The sequence below is a fragment of the Serinus canaria genome, chromosome 4 (genome assembly GCF_022539315.1).
Source record: "Serinus canaria isolate serCan28SL12 chromosome 4, serCan2020, whole genome shotgun sequence".
In the NCBI taxonomy this organism is placed as follows: Eukaryota; Metazoa; Chordata; class Aves; order Passeriformes; family Fringillidae; genus Serinus; species Serinus canaria.
In genome coordinates, this window is record NC_066317.1 from 59646124 (window position 1) to 59660264 (window position 14141).

Here is a 14141-nt window from a genome sequence, read left to right on the forward strand (position 1 = left end):
GTTGTTGGCCCGAGCTGTGGGTGTTTTTGTTGGTTAATTATTTACAACATTTCTTTTCTAAAACTTTTTCAATGCAAAAAAGACCTGTGTTACAGAGTGAGCCTATTGAACATTATTTTACTTACTATTGATGGTTTTGAAGTGGTTGCTTCTATGATGCTTCACTGTGGAGCACTAACAAAATCATATTAATCCTACAATCTTGAATTGCCTTTCTAATTAATAGTGCTGCCAAGAGTCTTCTCTTAAGGTTTTTATTGTTAGAGAAGATGAGTTCCAAATGACAGAATAGTCGTTGGTCAAGGGGTGGTCTGTTCCTACATGCAAGGAGAAATGCCTGCTGTGTTTCAGCTGCTTTGCCTTCTGGGCAAAAACTGGAAGGTTTCTGCTTTGCTGTAAACTGAAATGAAACGTACTGTTTGTATTCCTTAGCCCCAAGTTCATTTAAATTGTGTCTCTTTAACGTTCAGAACTGATGAACTTTTCCTGACAGAATCCTGGTCCTGGATGTTTGTTTGTGGTCAGGGTAAACTGAAGCCAGTTTGACAGCAGAAGGTGTGTCCTGTCCCATGGCCAGTAACTGACTCATCTTGTAACCTGAAGGAGGAACACTGTTTTTGTGATGTTGTCAACTTTCTTACTTCTCAGGCTCAGAGAATGGGCACAGTGGTAGCAGGAAATGTTCCAATAGCAGCAAGTCAAAATTAACTTCGGAGTGGAGAGGTTAAACTGGCTGTGAGGGTAAATTCAAAGCAGATCTGATTGAGCAGCAGAAGGAAACTTGGATAGTGACTAACTTTCCAAGAGCTGGTAATCTGCATTTTTTATATTTTGGTTCTTAGCTCCTGATGTGTAGAATCTTACTCTGTTCTCATGCCATTGGGCATCTCTACTTATTTTGCTTATTCACCAGGAAAATTCTCACAGCTGAGATGAGAATCAGGACAGTCACTTCACTGCAGTACTGATGAATTATGCTTGGTGCAACACTGTACAAAACTGTATTTCTGATGAGTGAAACATAAACTGAAAGAGGAAATAAAGAGGTTTAAAAGAGAATAGGTGCATTTTCAGCCACTTAATAGTCCCAGATCTAGAATCATGTGAAAATGGCATTTTACTGTAGTAATTGTTCTAAATTACTTTGGCTGTTCAGCAATAATTTTCTCCTCATGGAGGCACTGTTCAAGAACAAAGTAAAAGGAGTGAAAAAGGCCCTTCTAGAATATTATTGGGAAATATTTTTGCTGAAGACCTGCACTGGTGGTCAGCTTTCCTGTGCAGACAGCCTATTTTGCATCTCATTGACATCAGTGCAGAAACTGTCACATTCAGTTATTGGATGAAGAAAGGTTGTTCTGTATTTTCTGATGGTCATTTTTCATCCATGGCTGTAAATATTTAGTGATGTGCCAATCAAACCAATCCTACTGCAGTGGAAGCCATTTTCCTGCAACATCAGGAGGGGAAGCACATAAAAACAGTAACTGTGATACAGTAAAGCATGATGGCAGTACTGGCTTTCATTGTGTTTTGTGTATATGTATTTGGGAAATGAAATGTGTTCAGCTAGGTCATTTTCACTGATCCTACACCTTCCTTCATTTCCTGATTGGTTCTGCTGTGGAATATAACCCATGGGTTACACAGAGGTATGATTACACAGAGATATGACTGAAATGGTGTTTGCTAATACAAGTGATGGTAACAGCAATTTGTGCTGATAGATTTTAAAAAATTGGTGTTCCTTTAATGAGCAAGGCATGGTCAGTCCTGGCCAAGCAGCAAAGGATCCCACAGCTGCTGCCTCTGGGTGCTGCTTTCCCAGGTGGCAGATTGAACTAGGCCTACAAAAACCTTCTTACACAGGATAACAGAAGCAGGAATACCTCATTACCAGCCGATTCATCTCTTTGAGGGAATTTCTGTTTTGATTAGTGGAAGCTTTCTCATTTAAGGGAAGAAAAACAACATAAAAAGGAATATTTTATCTGGAGTTATTTCAATGCAATTGGCCATCAGGGAATAATTTGCCAGAGTCAAATCTTGTATTGCACCAGGGGCATCCCAGACTGTGGTCTGTAAAAAGCATGGCATTCCTGCTAGAAGATTGTCATTCTATATTTTGTACATTCTTTTTCCTGAGAAGTCTCAGCCTAAGCAAATGGAAGCCTGCAGGCATTCAAATCTCAGCAGAGTGACCTGTTTACTAATGATCCTTTTTCTTCCCTCACATATATGAATTTAGTGAGGAGGAATACAGCATTGCTACATAAAAAAATTGATGGAAATCAAGCCACTCAAACACGACTTCAAACCATAGATCAGGCAGGACCTGCAAAAGAAAGAGGGTTGATGTAATGTTCTAACCAGAGGACAAAGTCACACATTCCCATAGCGTGTTTGGGCAATGGGAGCCTTGGTGTTAGTTTCAGTTCCACACACATTCTCCTCACTGTTTCTATCTATTAATAAATTTTCCCAGCTGACAGTTACCCCTCAAAAAAGCTGCTGTCTCATTAACACTTGCATGGCAAGCTCTCAAAAAAGTCTGATGAATAGGTAAGGAGAAGGAAGAGGGTTTAGATCCTCTTTGTTCTAAAGTTTCAGGTAATTGTCAGTATGTCTCAAGTGGTGCTCCTTGAAAGTGACTGAGAAAAGTTTTGGGAAGAGAGATTTGTGGAAAGTATTTGGGGGAGACTGACTCTGCACTGAGCAGCTGCTCTTCAGTCATCTCTAGCACCCAGGTGAGTTTACACATTTAGAGAATCCAAATTCATCAATGCAGTTTCCAAGGTTAAATATGATTGAGTTGCAGAAAGATCCCATTATTATTTCTTTTCTTTCTGTGGTAGATGCTTTCCTGACCCACACAGTTATTTTGTGTGATACACTTTTCCTGGCAGCAAAGGTCACCTAAGAAATTTTGACACCATATTTTTCCACCCACTCAGTGGTGCTGTCATGAGAGTTTGTGAGGTTCTGTTGTAAAATGGTACAGAGCAGTTACCAGGGCTAAAAATAAACCTTTCAGCCAACCTCTTTTTTTTGTGTGCTACTTCATTTCATGCTTTGGACTAGAACCAAAGTTTCTCTTAGAGTAAATACAAGCTGCTATCGGCACTATGGAAAAAGCTTCACCTAGTTTCTAGATAAATTATTCTGCATGTTGGAGCTGCCAGCTGCACAACTCAGCACTAAATTCACAAATGCAGTTATGTAAATACAAAATAAAATACTTTTTCCTTTGGATTTACACATGCATCTTTGTGTATGGAAATTTCTTTTGCAATCTATGTCTTTGATCAGTACTACCAAAGCATGGATGCCAGCAGAATTATTTGCATCATGAAATAATTTCCTTAAATATAAATTATTTGCTTTAATAAATCCCTTTATTCATTTGAATTTAAAGGTATTTATGTCCTCACTAGTTCTAAAAGATGATAAACAGGTCAGCTGGATACCATCAGAAATGGGGCTAGCCTGTAGCACTTTGTGACATTTATCTTTGCTATCTTCTTCCTCTTAATTTTGCATGGCAATCTAAAGATCACTGGAATTATATCTGTAAGGTAGATCCAGAGAAGTAGCTGAGCTGGTGCACTGTGCTTTTGTTACTGATAACTGGAAAGGAACAGTGCCTCAGGCTCTAAATGTGACTGTGTCATCATTACAACATGTTGTTCAGTTGTTTCTGGGCACCTGCCCAGTGCTACCCAAACCTGACATTAGTTCTAGGAAATTAATGACTGACAGATTCTTAATCAAGTTTTTAATGTAACTGATTTATATTCTCAGCATGTTCTATTTGATTTACTTTTATATCTTTTTCTCTTTTTTTTCCCTGTCGTTGCAATTTTGACATTACCTAACTGAACACGTTTGCAGGACAGTTTTTTTCTGTTTTTCAAATTGCATTTGAAACATTGAATAAGATAGATAAGCTAAGAAACAAATGCAGTGTTTTCCAGGGAATGTCTCTGTCCAGGCCATGTAAGTGTTTCTGTGTTGGAGCCAAAAATCAGTGCTGGAGAATATTAAGCAGCATTCAGTTACCTGCATTTGCAGAAAATTTTTTAATAGTTGATGGCAAATAAGTTTTACCCTTACCTTGATGAGATAAGTGTAGATAGGTTTCTTTTAACCCATGCTTATAATCTTCCTGAAATGAGCTTTAGTTAATGTACATGGCACTGGTGTTGCATTGATGCAGCTGCACCCACAGAGGTGATGGTTGATGCATTGCATGCACAGCTCAAGGTCCCCACTGGAGCTGCAGGATGCTGGGGCCACTTCCAGGGGGATCATGGAGCTCAGCCTTCCTCTGCTGCTCCTGCCAGGAGAGCTCTGCTGCTCTTAAGGCAAAAGTACAAAAGTACTTCTCACAGGAGAGAAGAATTCAGGCAACATTTCAGCAAGGAGGCAATGGAATGTATGGTAAAGAAAGACAGGAGCAATGCTTGGCTTCAGTGTAAGCCATGAGCAATCATTGTCCCTGGCTTTGGGTGGGATCATCTGGTCTGCTGGAAGAGGCTGCTGACAAGCCCATGCACAACAGCTGAAGAAACCTCACCTTTGTGAAGTGCTTTGAAATGAAGGATTTTATGACAATGGCAAATGCTGTCATGAAACCACACATGGAAACCCAGGTCTTTATGTCATACCAGAAGAGAGACTAATCTATATTGAACAGCAACCACTTACAAAACAGGTTAAATGTTAAAGAAGAAATTATTTAATTTCCAATAGGGTGGCTGAGTTGTGAAACAGCAGTGCCACAGAGTGTAGGGAAAATTGGGTTGCACTTAGGTTGTATCAACGTCACCACATGAGGGGAGAGGAAGTTAAGCCGTGTATTTGACATGCTTTCATTTGGTGTTCTGCTGATCTTCAACCAAGGCAGCCTGATGCAAATGCTCATAATTCTGCATGATGATCATCATTTCAATGAAACTTCTGTTAACAGTGTGTTTTGGCTGCTTAGGTAAGTGTTGGTTTGGTTTTTTGTTTTGGTTTTTGGGTTTTTTTTAATTGTAGGTGTTTTGTTTTTAGTTAGTACCTGTAATCCTTGAGCTGTATTTAAAAAAAGATTTATGGTCTATCCACCTCAAATACACATGTGAGAGAAAGAGAATATTAACTGTTTTTTCATAATGCTGAAAGCAAGATTAAAAAGCGTGAGAAATCAAAAAGCATTTTCACAAAGAAATTGTTGCAGGGGAAGCATAGAGAAACGAACTGAACACTTCAAGACCCAAAATGATGTTAGGTTAGTGTATGCACCATCTTTTTAGGACTTCTAACTTAAATATTTGTTATGACAAATCCTGAGTGCAGAATTTTTAAATTTGGAGGAGGATTTTTCTAGATCATATAGGTACCAAAATACAAAGCAGATAAGGATTCATAATTCTTGTTCAATGCAAATCACAGTGGATAATGCTACAGGTATTCCACAGGAGTTAAAAAATTAGCAAAATAATTTTTTTCAGTGATTTTTTCAGAAAAACATCTAAGACGGAAATAGAGCACTGTCAATAGCACAACTGGGTTTTAAACAACAAACTGAATGAACAGAAAAACTGAAATCAGTGATTATTTCTTTAAGTTGAACGGCTTCTAGGTTGTCATTTACACACTACATCAATTATTTCCCTTCTTTTCTGCTGCTTGTATTGCCCCTATATTTTCCATGTTGTTCTCTACAAGTTTTTAAGTGTTACATTGTAAAGATGGTGGTGCCTGACTCCTTTACTTGTGATGAATGTGTGGCTTTCTCTATTGAAAAAATAGAAAAAATGTATTTGTATCTTTTTGATAAAACTGATCAGATGCCATTTTAGAGATATAAGAAAAATTTTCTAATTAGTTATGTCTTGCTGTGAAATGTGCCTGAGTGATAAACTGGATAAAATTTAGAAGAAAATCATGCCATTTACTCTTATTATTAGTTCTTTACTTTAATGTTGTAAAGGATAGAAAAAAAGAATTATAATTCTTCATACAGCATATGAAAATAATTGTCTCAGCAGTTATGGGAATAGATTTTATAGGATTAGCACTTCTGTAATGAGCATCAGTGCCATTAGAATGTAAAAAGAGTTATCTGATACCCACACAGTGCCTTCACTTTAGGAGAAAATGTTTTGTACATATATTGCACAATGTCTCGTGTATCACTCACTTTGCATGCTGATAGTGAGAGAAAAATGTATTGAAAGCAGGAAGGAACAAAAAGTTAGATTTCTACTGATACTGTCCAAGTCAGCCTTTTCTCAGAAGCCAGACAAGAGAGAACAGGGATCTGTGTGGCTTCTCTTATTAAGTGAAGGAGGTGAATTTGATGTTATAAACAGTTTGTCAGCAAGTACTTCGTGGAAGAAGTTGAAACCAAATGAAAAAAAATACCTCTAAAATGCTGTACACTTGTCATTCATTAGAAGCTGTGCTGGACAAGAACTCTTATGTAGGGACAAAAGATTGCAATGTCTTTTTCTTTAACCTTGATGAGTTTTTCACTATTGACTAATGAATCATTCTGAATTACTCCTTTTGTTTTTTCTTTATCTGGAAGAGAGTGTTTAATATGCTTCAGACTTAATCTCTTTTCATAAAGCTTTTTCTTAAAAATAAAAATATGTTTATCAGCAAGCATGCAGAAATATTCATTTATTACACACAAACAATGCTAAAGGACTTTATCAGGTTAAAAATCAGGTTAAAAATTTACTTTAGCCAAAAAACAATTGCTGTCATTCAAGGGAGAATTGAGTAGTAAGCTTGAAATTCATGTCATAATGAATTTACAGTATTAATTGTTATTTTAAATGTTTATTTTAATATTTAAACACTTTTTAAATATTTAAGATATTTCTTGTAAATACAGCTTTAATGACATCTCTTTGCTGTTTTACCTTTTAAATCTGTGTGTATTTCTCCATAGCTACAGATCCCAATAATTTAAGAGTCATCCAAACACCAACAAATATAAATCTATCAGCTGGAGACTCCACTGAAATCACCTGTATTTGGGAAAAAGCTGTTGAGAGGTATAGAGCATGCTGGTATTTTGTTAATAAAGTGAATATCACTAAAAGTATATCATCAAAAGTTCTCTATTCATCCAACATCACCTGTGAAAACAAGGATGTGCTTGTCATCAAATCTGCCAATGTAAATGACACTGGATTTTACTACTGTGAGATAATTATTGAAATACCTTTCTTTAAGAAGCTGTGTGGAAATGGGACAACGGTGATTGTTGAAGAGAAAGGTAGGCTGGCAAGGCATGTGTGTGCCACATCTTTCATCAGAAAGATTCTTCCATTTGAACTATGCCGTGCATTTCCTGCCCCTCCCACCTTCTTTCCTCAACACTTTGGATCTCTGGGTGAAAGAGACAAACTCAAAGAGGGCCTGAACAACTTTTAATGGCAATTGACTTAAACTCTCTGCCTTTATATCTCCTGTGCAGAATTTGTTTCCCTCCATAAGGATTTGCTAATAGGAATTATTACCTGAGGTTTACAAAAATGCTGTGCATGAGCTGTGTGTTTCACACAAGACCCAGCCACAGTTCCCCCTCAGAGGAGGAGGATAGGTGTGAGACAGAGTGAATCTGCTGTGTGTGGTTGCAGGGGGCTGCAGTGATCACATGGCTACTCTGCTCAGTAATCTGTAACCTTTACTAACCATTTTAATTTTTTATTACAAGCTCCTAATGAAAAGTGAGAAATAAAACAATATGGATGATGGAGCAGTATAGGCCCTATAAGGATTTGTGTCCATAAAATTGTTGTGGCTAATTGTTTTATATGTGCTGTATCTCCCTGTTTACCAAAGTCATATGTTAACTTTTACAGGGGAGCAGTTTGAGGTCCCAATTCTGAGTTAATCATTGAAAAGCACAAATGCAATCAGTATTCACACACAACTAAAATTTTCAGCAATAGGAGTGAAATGTTTGTCCTTATATTATTAATATAATGCCAGACACCCAGAAGACAATTTACCTCACTTCTGTTATACAGCTAGCTGAAGACATTATGCACCAGTTCTGGAAGATGCTGATCTTCAGCTGTCTTTATATCTCTCAAATGCAGAGAAAGACAAGGGGACTAGCTATGAAGAGACCCTTACCATTACCAAACATCACTCACTTGCTGACTGCTCAAGTCACAGGAAGCCTTTCCAATCCTGCAGTACACTCCAGTTTTGTACAGTATTTTATACCATGGGTCAGCTGGTTCAAAGGGAAACACAAAAATTGTCAAGGATTTAGAAAATATCAGTGCCAGAGAATCAAAATGGTGAAAATGGAAATGGTGTTCAAAATGGTGGGAATTTTATCTACATAATTTTAATTCTTTAACAGTGTTTTAATGTCCTAAAATGAGTTAGGGAATCAGATCTCCTGCTTGGTCAAGTACAAACAGTAAAGACTGGTGTTAAATACTGTGGGGAGGGGTAATGTGAATCTGCAGGAACTGTGGGAGGTACTGACATTATTGTTCATCAGGCATACATCCCTTAGGGATGGGAAAGTGACCTTGCACCTGATTCACTCTTGTAATAATTTTTAATTTTACCTGCTTTTTCTTTTGCTGTGATGTTGATCTTTTATCTTTACATCACTATATTTAAAATTTGTAATTGCAACAGCTCACTCACTGGAAAGGAGATATTTGGAAGCATGGGCCATCCTTCCTTTTATAGCAGCAGTGGGAAGCTTGTATCTTTGCTACAAAAAGAAAAAGCCCTCCACCCTATCTGGTGAGTTACAATATTTCCATTGGCACATGTAAGTTATGGGTTTGGTTTGAGAAGGCTGGAGAGGTGCACTGAAGAGTTATTTCAGTGTGTAACTTTGCTCACCTGGTCCTGGTCTGCTGAGGCATCTCGAGCTGACAGGAGGGATCAGAGGCACAGCTTATAGATAAGGTGAGTGTTCTTGCAGCCACTTGCTTTCATTATTTACATTTTAAGGACAGTCATCACTTACACTGAAGGTCTTGACCTGGCTAGGGTATTCAAGGATATCAGTTCTGATAATTTCTTGCTGATTTCTGACTGAAAAACTGAGGAGCCAGAACTTAGCTCTGCATCACAGTCTCTTACTCCTGGTAGTGACAACTGGAAGTGACATGGGAAAGACCCAGCCTTGAGCACATAGTTCTGGTTTTTTACAGGGTGTGATTTCTTTCTAATTAATTATTCACTTGGGTTGGTAGGGGGTTTTGGAGTGCAGTTTTGTTTGTTCATTTGGGGTTTTTGTTATTGTTGGGTTTGGGGGTCTTTTTCAAAATCTTGAACTTTAAGGATGGGAGAAGTCATAGGAAGATAATGGTGAATGACAAGGGGGCAGGCCATATATAAATGTAGGACAGCTGAGAGCAGGGAGCTCAGATCAGTGAGATAACCTAAGGCAGCCTCTTAAGTAACTGTTTGGGCTGTTTTCAGCTTGAATACCACTCCAGTGCCTGTCATCCAGACTAGTTGTACAAGAGCTCTGCACTCTCCATTTTGGAGCTTATTGAGCTCTGGCAGAGTACAGGTGTGACTCTGGACATGGACAGCAAGCAAGCACTGACTGGGGCTTGGGTTTTATAAGGTGCTGCACAGCTTCCTGTGCTGACAGCAAGGCAAGAGCAGGAGCAGGAGCAGAGACTCGAGGTGGAAGAGCTTCATGGGAGAAATGAATCCACCAGAGAAGCAGCTGAGGAAAACTCATCATCTAATTCTGCTGAATGGGTAAGAGGTTTATAAAAAGACTCATGCTGTGAGAGGGTTTTCAGAATGAGGCACTGGGGAGAAAGCACACAAGAACCTGCTGTTCCTGGGACAGCATCTTCCTACATATGAAAAAGGTTTAAAGCGAAAAAAAAAAAAAAAACCCACACTCAGAAATAAGAAGAAGGATATTTATGTAGTAGGAAAGTATTGAAATCTGTTATAATAGTTAATAACACTCTAAGATTGTCTGGAAAAGAGAGCAGCAAAAAGCAGACAAGATCAATAAAGAGAAAGAAAAGAAAAGAAGTAAAAAAGTGGCAAGAAAGTCCCTTTATGTGTAATTGTGTACCAAGCTCAAGGGCCTTGGACCAGCTTCAGCTCAGAGGGTCATTAGAGCAGGCAACGCTTGCTGAGAGCAGGTAGCAGATTCCTGGCAGGCTCTTTTCCCCATGCAATTATTCATCTTTTAATTACAATGAAACATAAATTAAGCAAGGGAAAGAAGCCCTAATTTAACCCTTGCATAGGCAGGCACAGTTTTTGTTGCAATCAGCTGGAGAGACTTAGGCAAGTCACACAAAAGAGATGAAAAATGTTCAAGCCCATGGTCACATCTGCAGTTACTGGGCTTACAGATTCCCAGGCTCTCCCATAAGAGAACCTGGCTGCAGCCTTGATTTGGTCACATAGGTGATGTGGTCATGGCAAGAGAAAATATCAGCATGCAGGTAGTGAAACAGTAATATCCATCTTTTATTGAGCAATAGTCATTGCTCTAAGAGAAAGAAAATACCTGAGAAAATTTGTTCTCTGTAAGTAGATTGCCCCTGAAGCTGAGACTTGCTTTTACTGGAGATATCATAGTAGAAAATTACAAGAATACAAGTATGGTCTGGTCATAGTAATAAATTATGCTAATTACTAGCTATGAGGTGATTACTCTTCTGCTTGTTAATATTTAATGAAGATGTAGGAAAATGAGGTTGAGAATGGGAAAACAAGCATCCTAGGGGGTGAAAAGTTCATTAGTAGCCAGTTACTGCTCTGGATTTGAGTGGATAAGACTACTCCAGAGGTTGTATGAATGCAATTATGATCTTTTGCAGCTGCTTTGTAATTTAGCAGCTACCAGCCACAGGGATGTGTCATGGCCTAGGTTCAGTATTTTCCTTCATGTAACAGACCTTTTTGCTGTTTTAGTGAAAGCAGAAAGAGTGCTTTCATAGTGTCATCTTCTTAAATGTTCAAGCACAATGGGATGTTATAAATCATTCAAGAGGTCCAGTAAGTTAGTAAAGCCAGTACATACCATGTATGTGGACACCATATTTCAAACGAATTAAGCCAGTAGTGATGAGCAAATATTATGGTATCTGCCTTTCAATTGTATCGCAGAATATTATCAGCCTAATTTAATTTTTTTTTCCTGATTGTGAAAAAGTCTCTACTTACTTGGGAAAAACTAGTCTCACACTGGTTTTATACATAACTTACAATTTTCTTTTTAAGTTTGGAAATTTGGTGAATATTCTGAGTCAGTTTGGGCATCATTTCTAGAACAGTGAACATGAAGGTTCTATCTGCCTCTGCAAGACTACTTACAGTCTCATGCTTTTTTTACAATTCTGGGTGTTGAAAAGGCAATCCTGTATCACAGAAATTGAATCAAGCCATGGATTTTATTCTCACCTGTATTATATGTCACAGCAACCTTGAGCAATTAGGTCAGGTGACAACACATAGGTGCAAGTACCCAAGGTAACTCAACCTGGGAGTGGCAAAGCTGGCTCCTGTAGCACTGGTCTCTGTCTCTGGAGAATCATCCCATGTTTCCTCAGCTGAGATGCTCAGGGAGTGTTTCCCATACAGTTCTGCCAGCTGCAGGGGAATTTGGCCTTTGAGGGAATTCTCAGTGCAGTTGATGATTTTTTCATCTAGTTCTGCAGGTTCCAGTCAAAATCTAAGCACTTTCGTAGCATTAATACAAAATTCCAGCTCATGGTAGCATTTATAATGCTCACTCTTGACTGGGGAGTTCTGGCTGTTCAAGATGCACACAATTGTGATCCAGGTTGGTTGGCCATTCCCACCATGCCTCCTGCTTGACTTCATCTGGCAGGCACCTCTCTGTGCTGAGTATGGTTCATCAGAACACAGACAGCAAACCCCCATAGCAGCATGTAAGTGTGAAGACAAAAAACACTTCTTCATGACTTCCACTCATTTGCTTGTTTATGCCATCTCAGCTTGAGATTTTGATTTTTATATATCTGTGGGAATAGGTCTTTGTGTACATTTCAGGCAGATCTTTAATTCTCATCTTTTACTAAAGGACTTACCCCTATGTATGTTTAGGAATAGGATGACTTTTGCACTGTCCAGAAGAGCAGCTGAATACAACAGCAGTGTGCTAGTTTACTGCATCAAAAGAGCATCCATCCAGAGGGAAGGGTATGATGAAGGTTTTTGGAAATACCAGAGTTAAAAGATTAAGGGGGTAATAATGTTTTCCATTTCAGATTTCATGGAGTCTGATCTACCCTGAAACTCGACATCTTTAGTACTCTAAAAAAGTATTTGTGCCTGCTGCCTAATTAACTAAGAGAATTGAATCTGAACATAGGAAAGCTTTACCTTTCAACATTAATACTCAAACATTCATTTCCTCTGTAATTGTAACTTCATGGCCTCTGTTTCTTTGTGTTTCCTGGGGCTGTGCTGTGTCATGGGTACAAGTTCATTTTACATCTACTTTATGGATAAAAGTCTTGACTGACATTTTCTTTGTTTTTTAAGGCTGTGTCTTTGCTTTATGAATCACTTGAAAGTTTTTGCAATGAATCAGGAGGAAAAGATGACAAATCCACTGTGACTGTTGTATCTAATGGAGAAGAAGAGCAAATCCCAGAAACTAGCTGAAAAGTCTAGAATGCGACAAGGATCTGCCATCTACCTTGACATTCAGAACTAAACAAAATATGGCTAAATAACTGTGAAACTGAAAAATATGATAATTTGCTGCTGCAAGACGGATTACGTGTTTCCTGTCAAAAGATTGCCAGTGGGACAATACAGAAGAAAAACAGTTGGCTCTAAGCAGTTTTTGAATGTTTTGTCACTAACAAAACAGTCTAAGGAGTCTCTGAATTTGAAGGATATGCCATTTAGAAGACTGTCTTCAGCTCTTCCTCTGGTGTCCAGAAATACTCTGTTTACCATACTTTGAAAAAACCTTCTGGATTGAGCAACATTCTCCAACACAAGCATTGCTTCAGGAAGCCCAGGTATGAATAGGAGAGGATAAAGATAAAAATGCATGGAGTCTGAGCTCTGAAACTGTCATCAGTTCTGACCACATTACAGACAGAGAGATATGCCAGAAAGGATCATATTCCTCTTATATATAAAGGGACTGTTGGTGTTAATGCATTCACAAACTAGGAAAAGTCTTCCAGAGAATGAAGTCTCCTACACACAATGAAATACTAGATTTAAATTAAGATATAGATATATATATAGATATAATGTATAATTATTGTCTAACTGGTTTAGGAGAGTGGCTTGGAGGAGATAGGGGTGGTAATTTTTGTTCCCCTTTTGCCAGCTATAGAACTTTTTTAAAAATCACTGAAGAAAAACCAAAGTTGAAAAAATTAAGGAGAACCTGAATTCCAAGGTCAGAACACAGGGGAAAACTATTGGCAGCAAAGCTAATTGTAATTGTCCAAGGGCTGCTGAATGCTAAGAGTGGCTATCTGAAATGTGAATGTGTTTATGTACCAGGATTATGTCATCTTCTGTCAATGTTTTTTTCAGAGCTTAGCTGGAGGTTAGAACCTCTTGCCATCAGTGCAAGTAGAAACAACTTCACTGCTCAAGATTTTTGTCCAGCTCCTACCTGGGCAGTGCAATAGACACAATCCAGCTTTCCCAGAGCCCTTAAAAACTGCTTGTGTAGTCTAAATGTGTGACTGGCTTCCTACTAAATGCTGTTAATGAAATCTTTGTGGCCATACAGCACAGCTCGTGGTGTGGCTCAGTCTGTGCAGCAGTTCACAAAGCTACCTCTCAAATCACTGTAAGGCAGCTGGGTCTCACTCTGTGCTGTGGATCTTCTTTCCTGGGTTGCTCTGTAACCTGCCCTGATTTCCCTACTGCAATAAATATGCTGCTGTCTGAACCAGACTGTAATCAGTGTTCTGTGGTTATGTCTTGTATGAGAGAAACTGTTACATCTCATAGTATTTATGTGTAAATTGAATAAAGCAAAATAATATTCCTTTTCTCTTCTTAAAGTTCAGCTATTTTAAAACCCTGGTGGGATTTGTCCTGAAACTCACTATTACAGATCCCTTTCCTTTACTGCATAGTGAAACTCTGTCATGTGCCATATTCTTTTAAGGATC

At 38.4% G+C, this 14141-nt stretch overlaps 1 protein-coding gene across 1 annotated transcript; it reads left to right on the forward strand.

Annotated features, from left to right (window-relative positions):
• The first annotated feature begins 4891 nt into the window (after positions 1-4891).
• On the forward strand, positions 4892-13850 carry LOC127059497 (uncharacterized). Its single transcript, XM_050973347.1, has 5 exons — positions 4892-4987; positions 6947-7276; positions 8665-8775; positions 9614-9753; positions 12532-13850. The coding sequence occupies exons 1-5, from the start codon at positions 4933-4935 to the stop codon at positions 12652-12654; spliced, it is 759 nt and encodes a 252-aa protein (XP_050829304.1). The 5' UTR covers positions 4892-4932; the 3' UTR covers positions 12655-13850.
• The last annotated feature ends 291 nt before the right edge of the window (positions 13851-14141 follow it).

What these genes read in the sequence shown, in the direction of transcription:
- LOC127059497 (XM_050973347.1), top strand. Translation starts at nt 4,933, where the DNA reads ATGATGATCATCATTTCAATGAAACTTCTGTTAACAGTGTGTTTTGGC. An exon ending in AGTGTGTTTTGGCTGCTTAG is followed by an intron (nt 4,988 to 6,946) that starts GTAAGTGTTGGT and finishes ATTTCTCCATAG; the next exon opens with CTACAGATCCCAATAATTTA. An exon ending in AAAGCCCTCCACCCTATCTG is followed by an intron (nt 8,776 to 9,613) that starts GTGAGTTACAAT and finishes GGGTTTTATAAG; the next exon opens with GTGCTGCACAGCTTCCTGTG.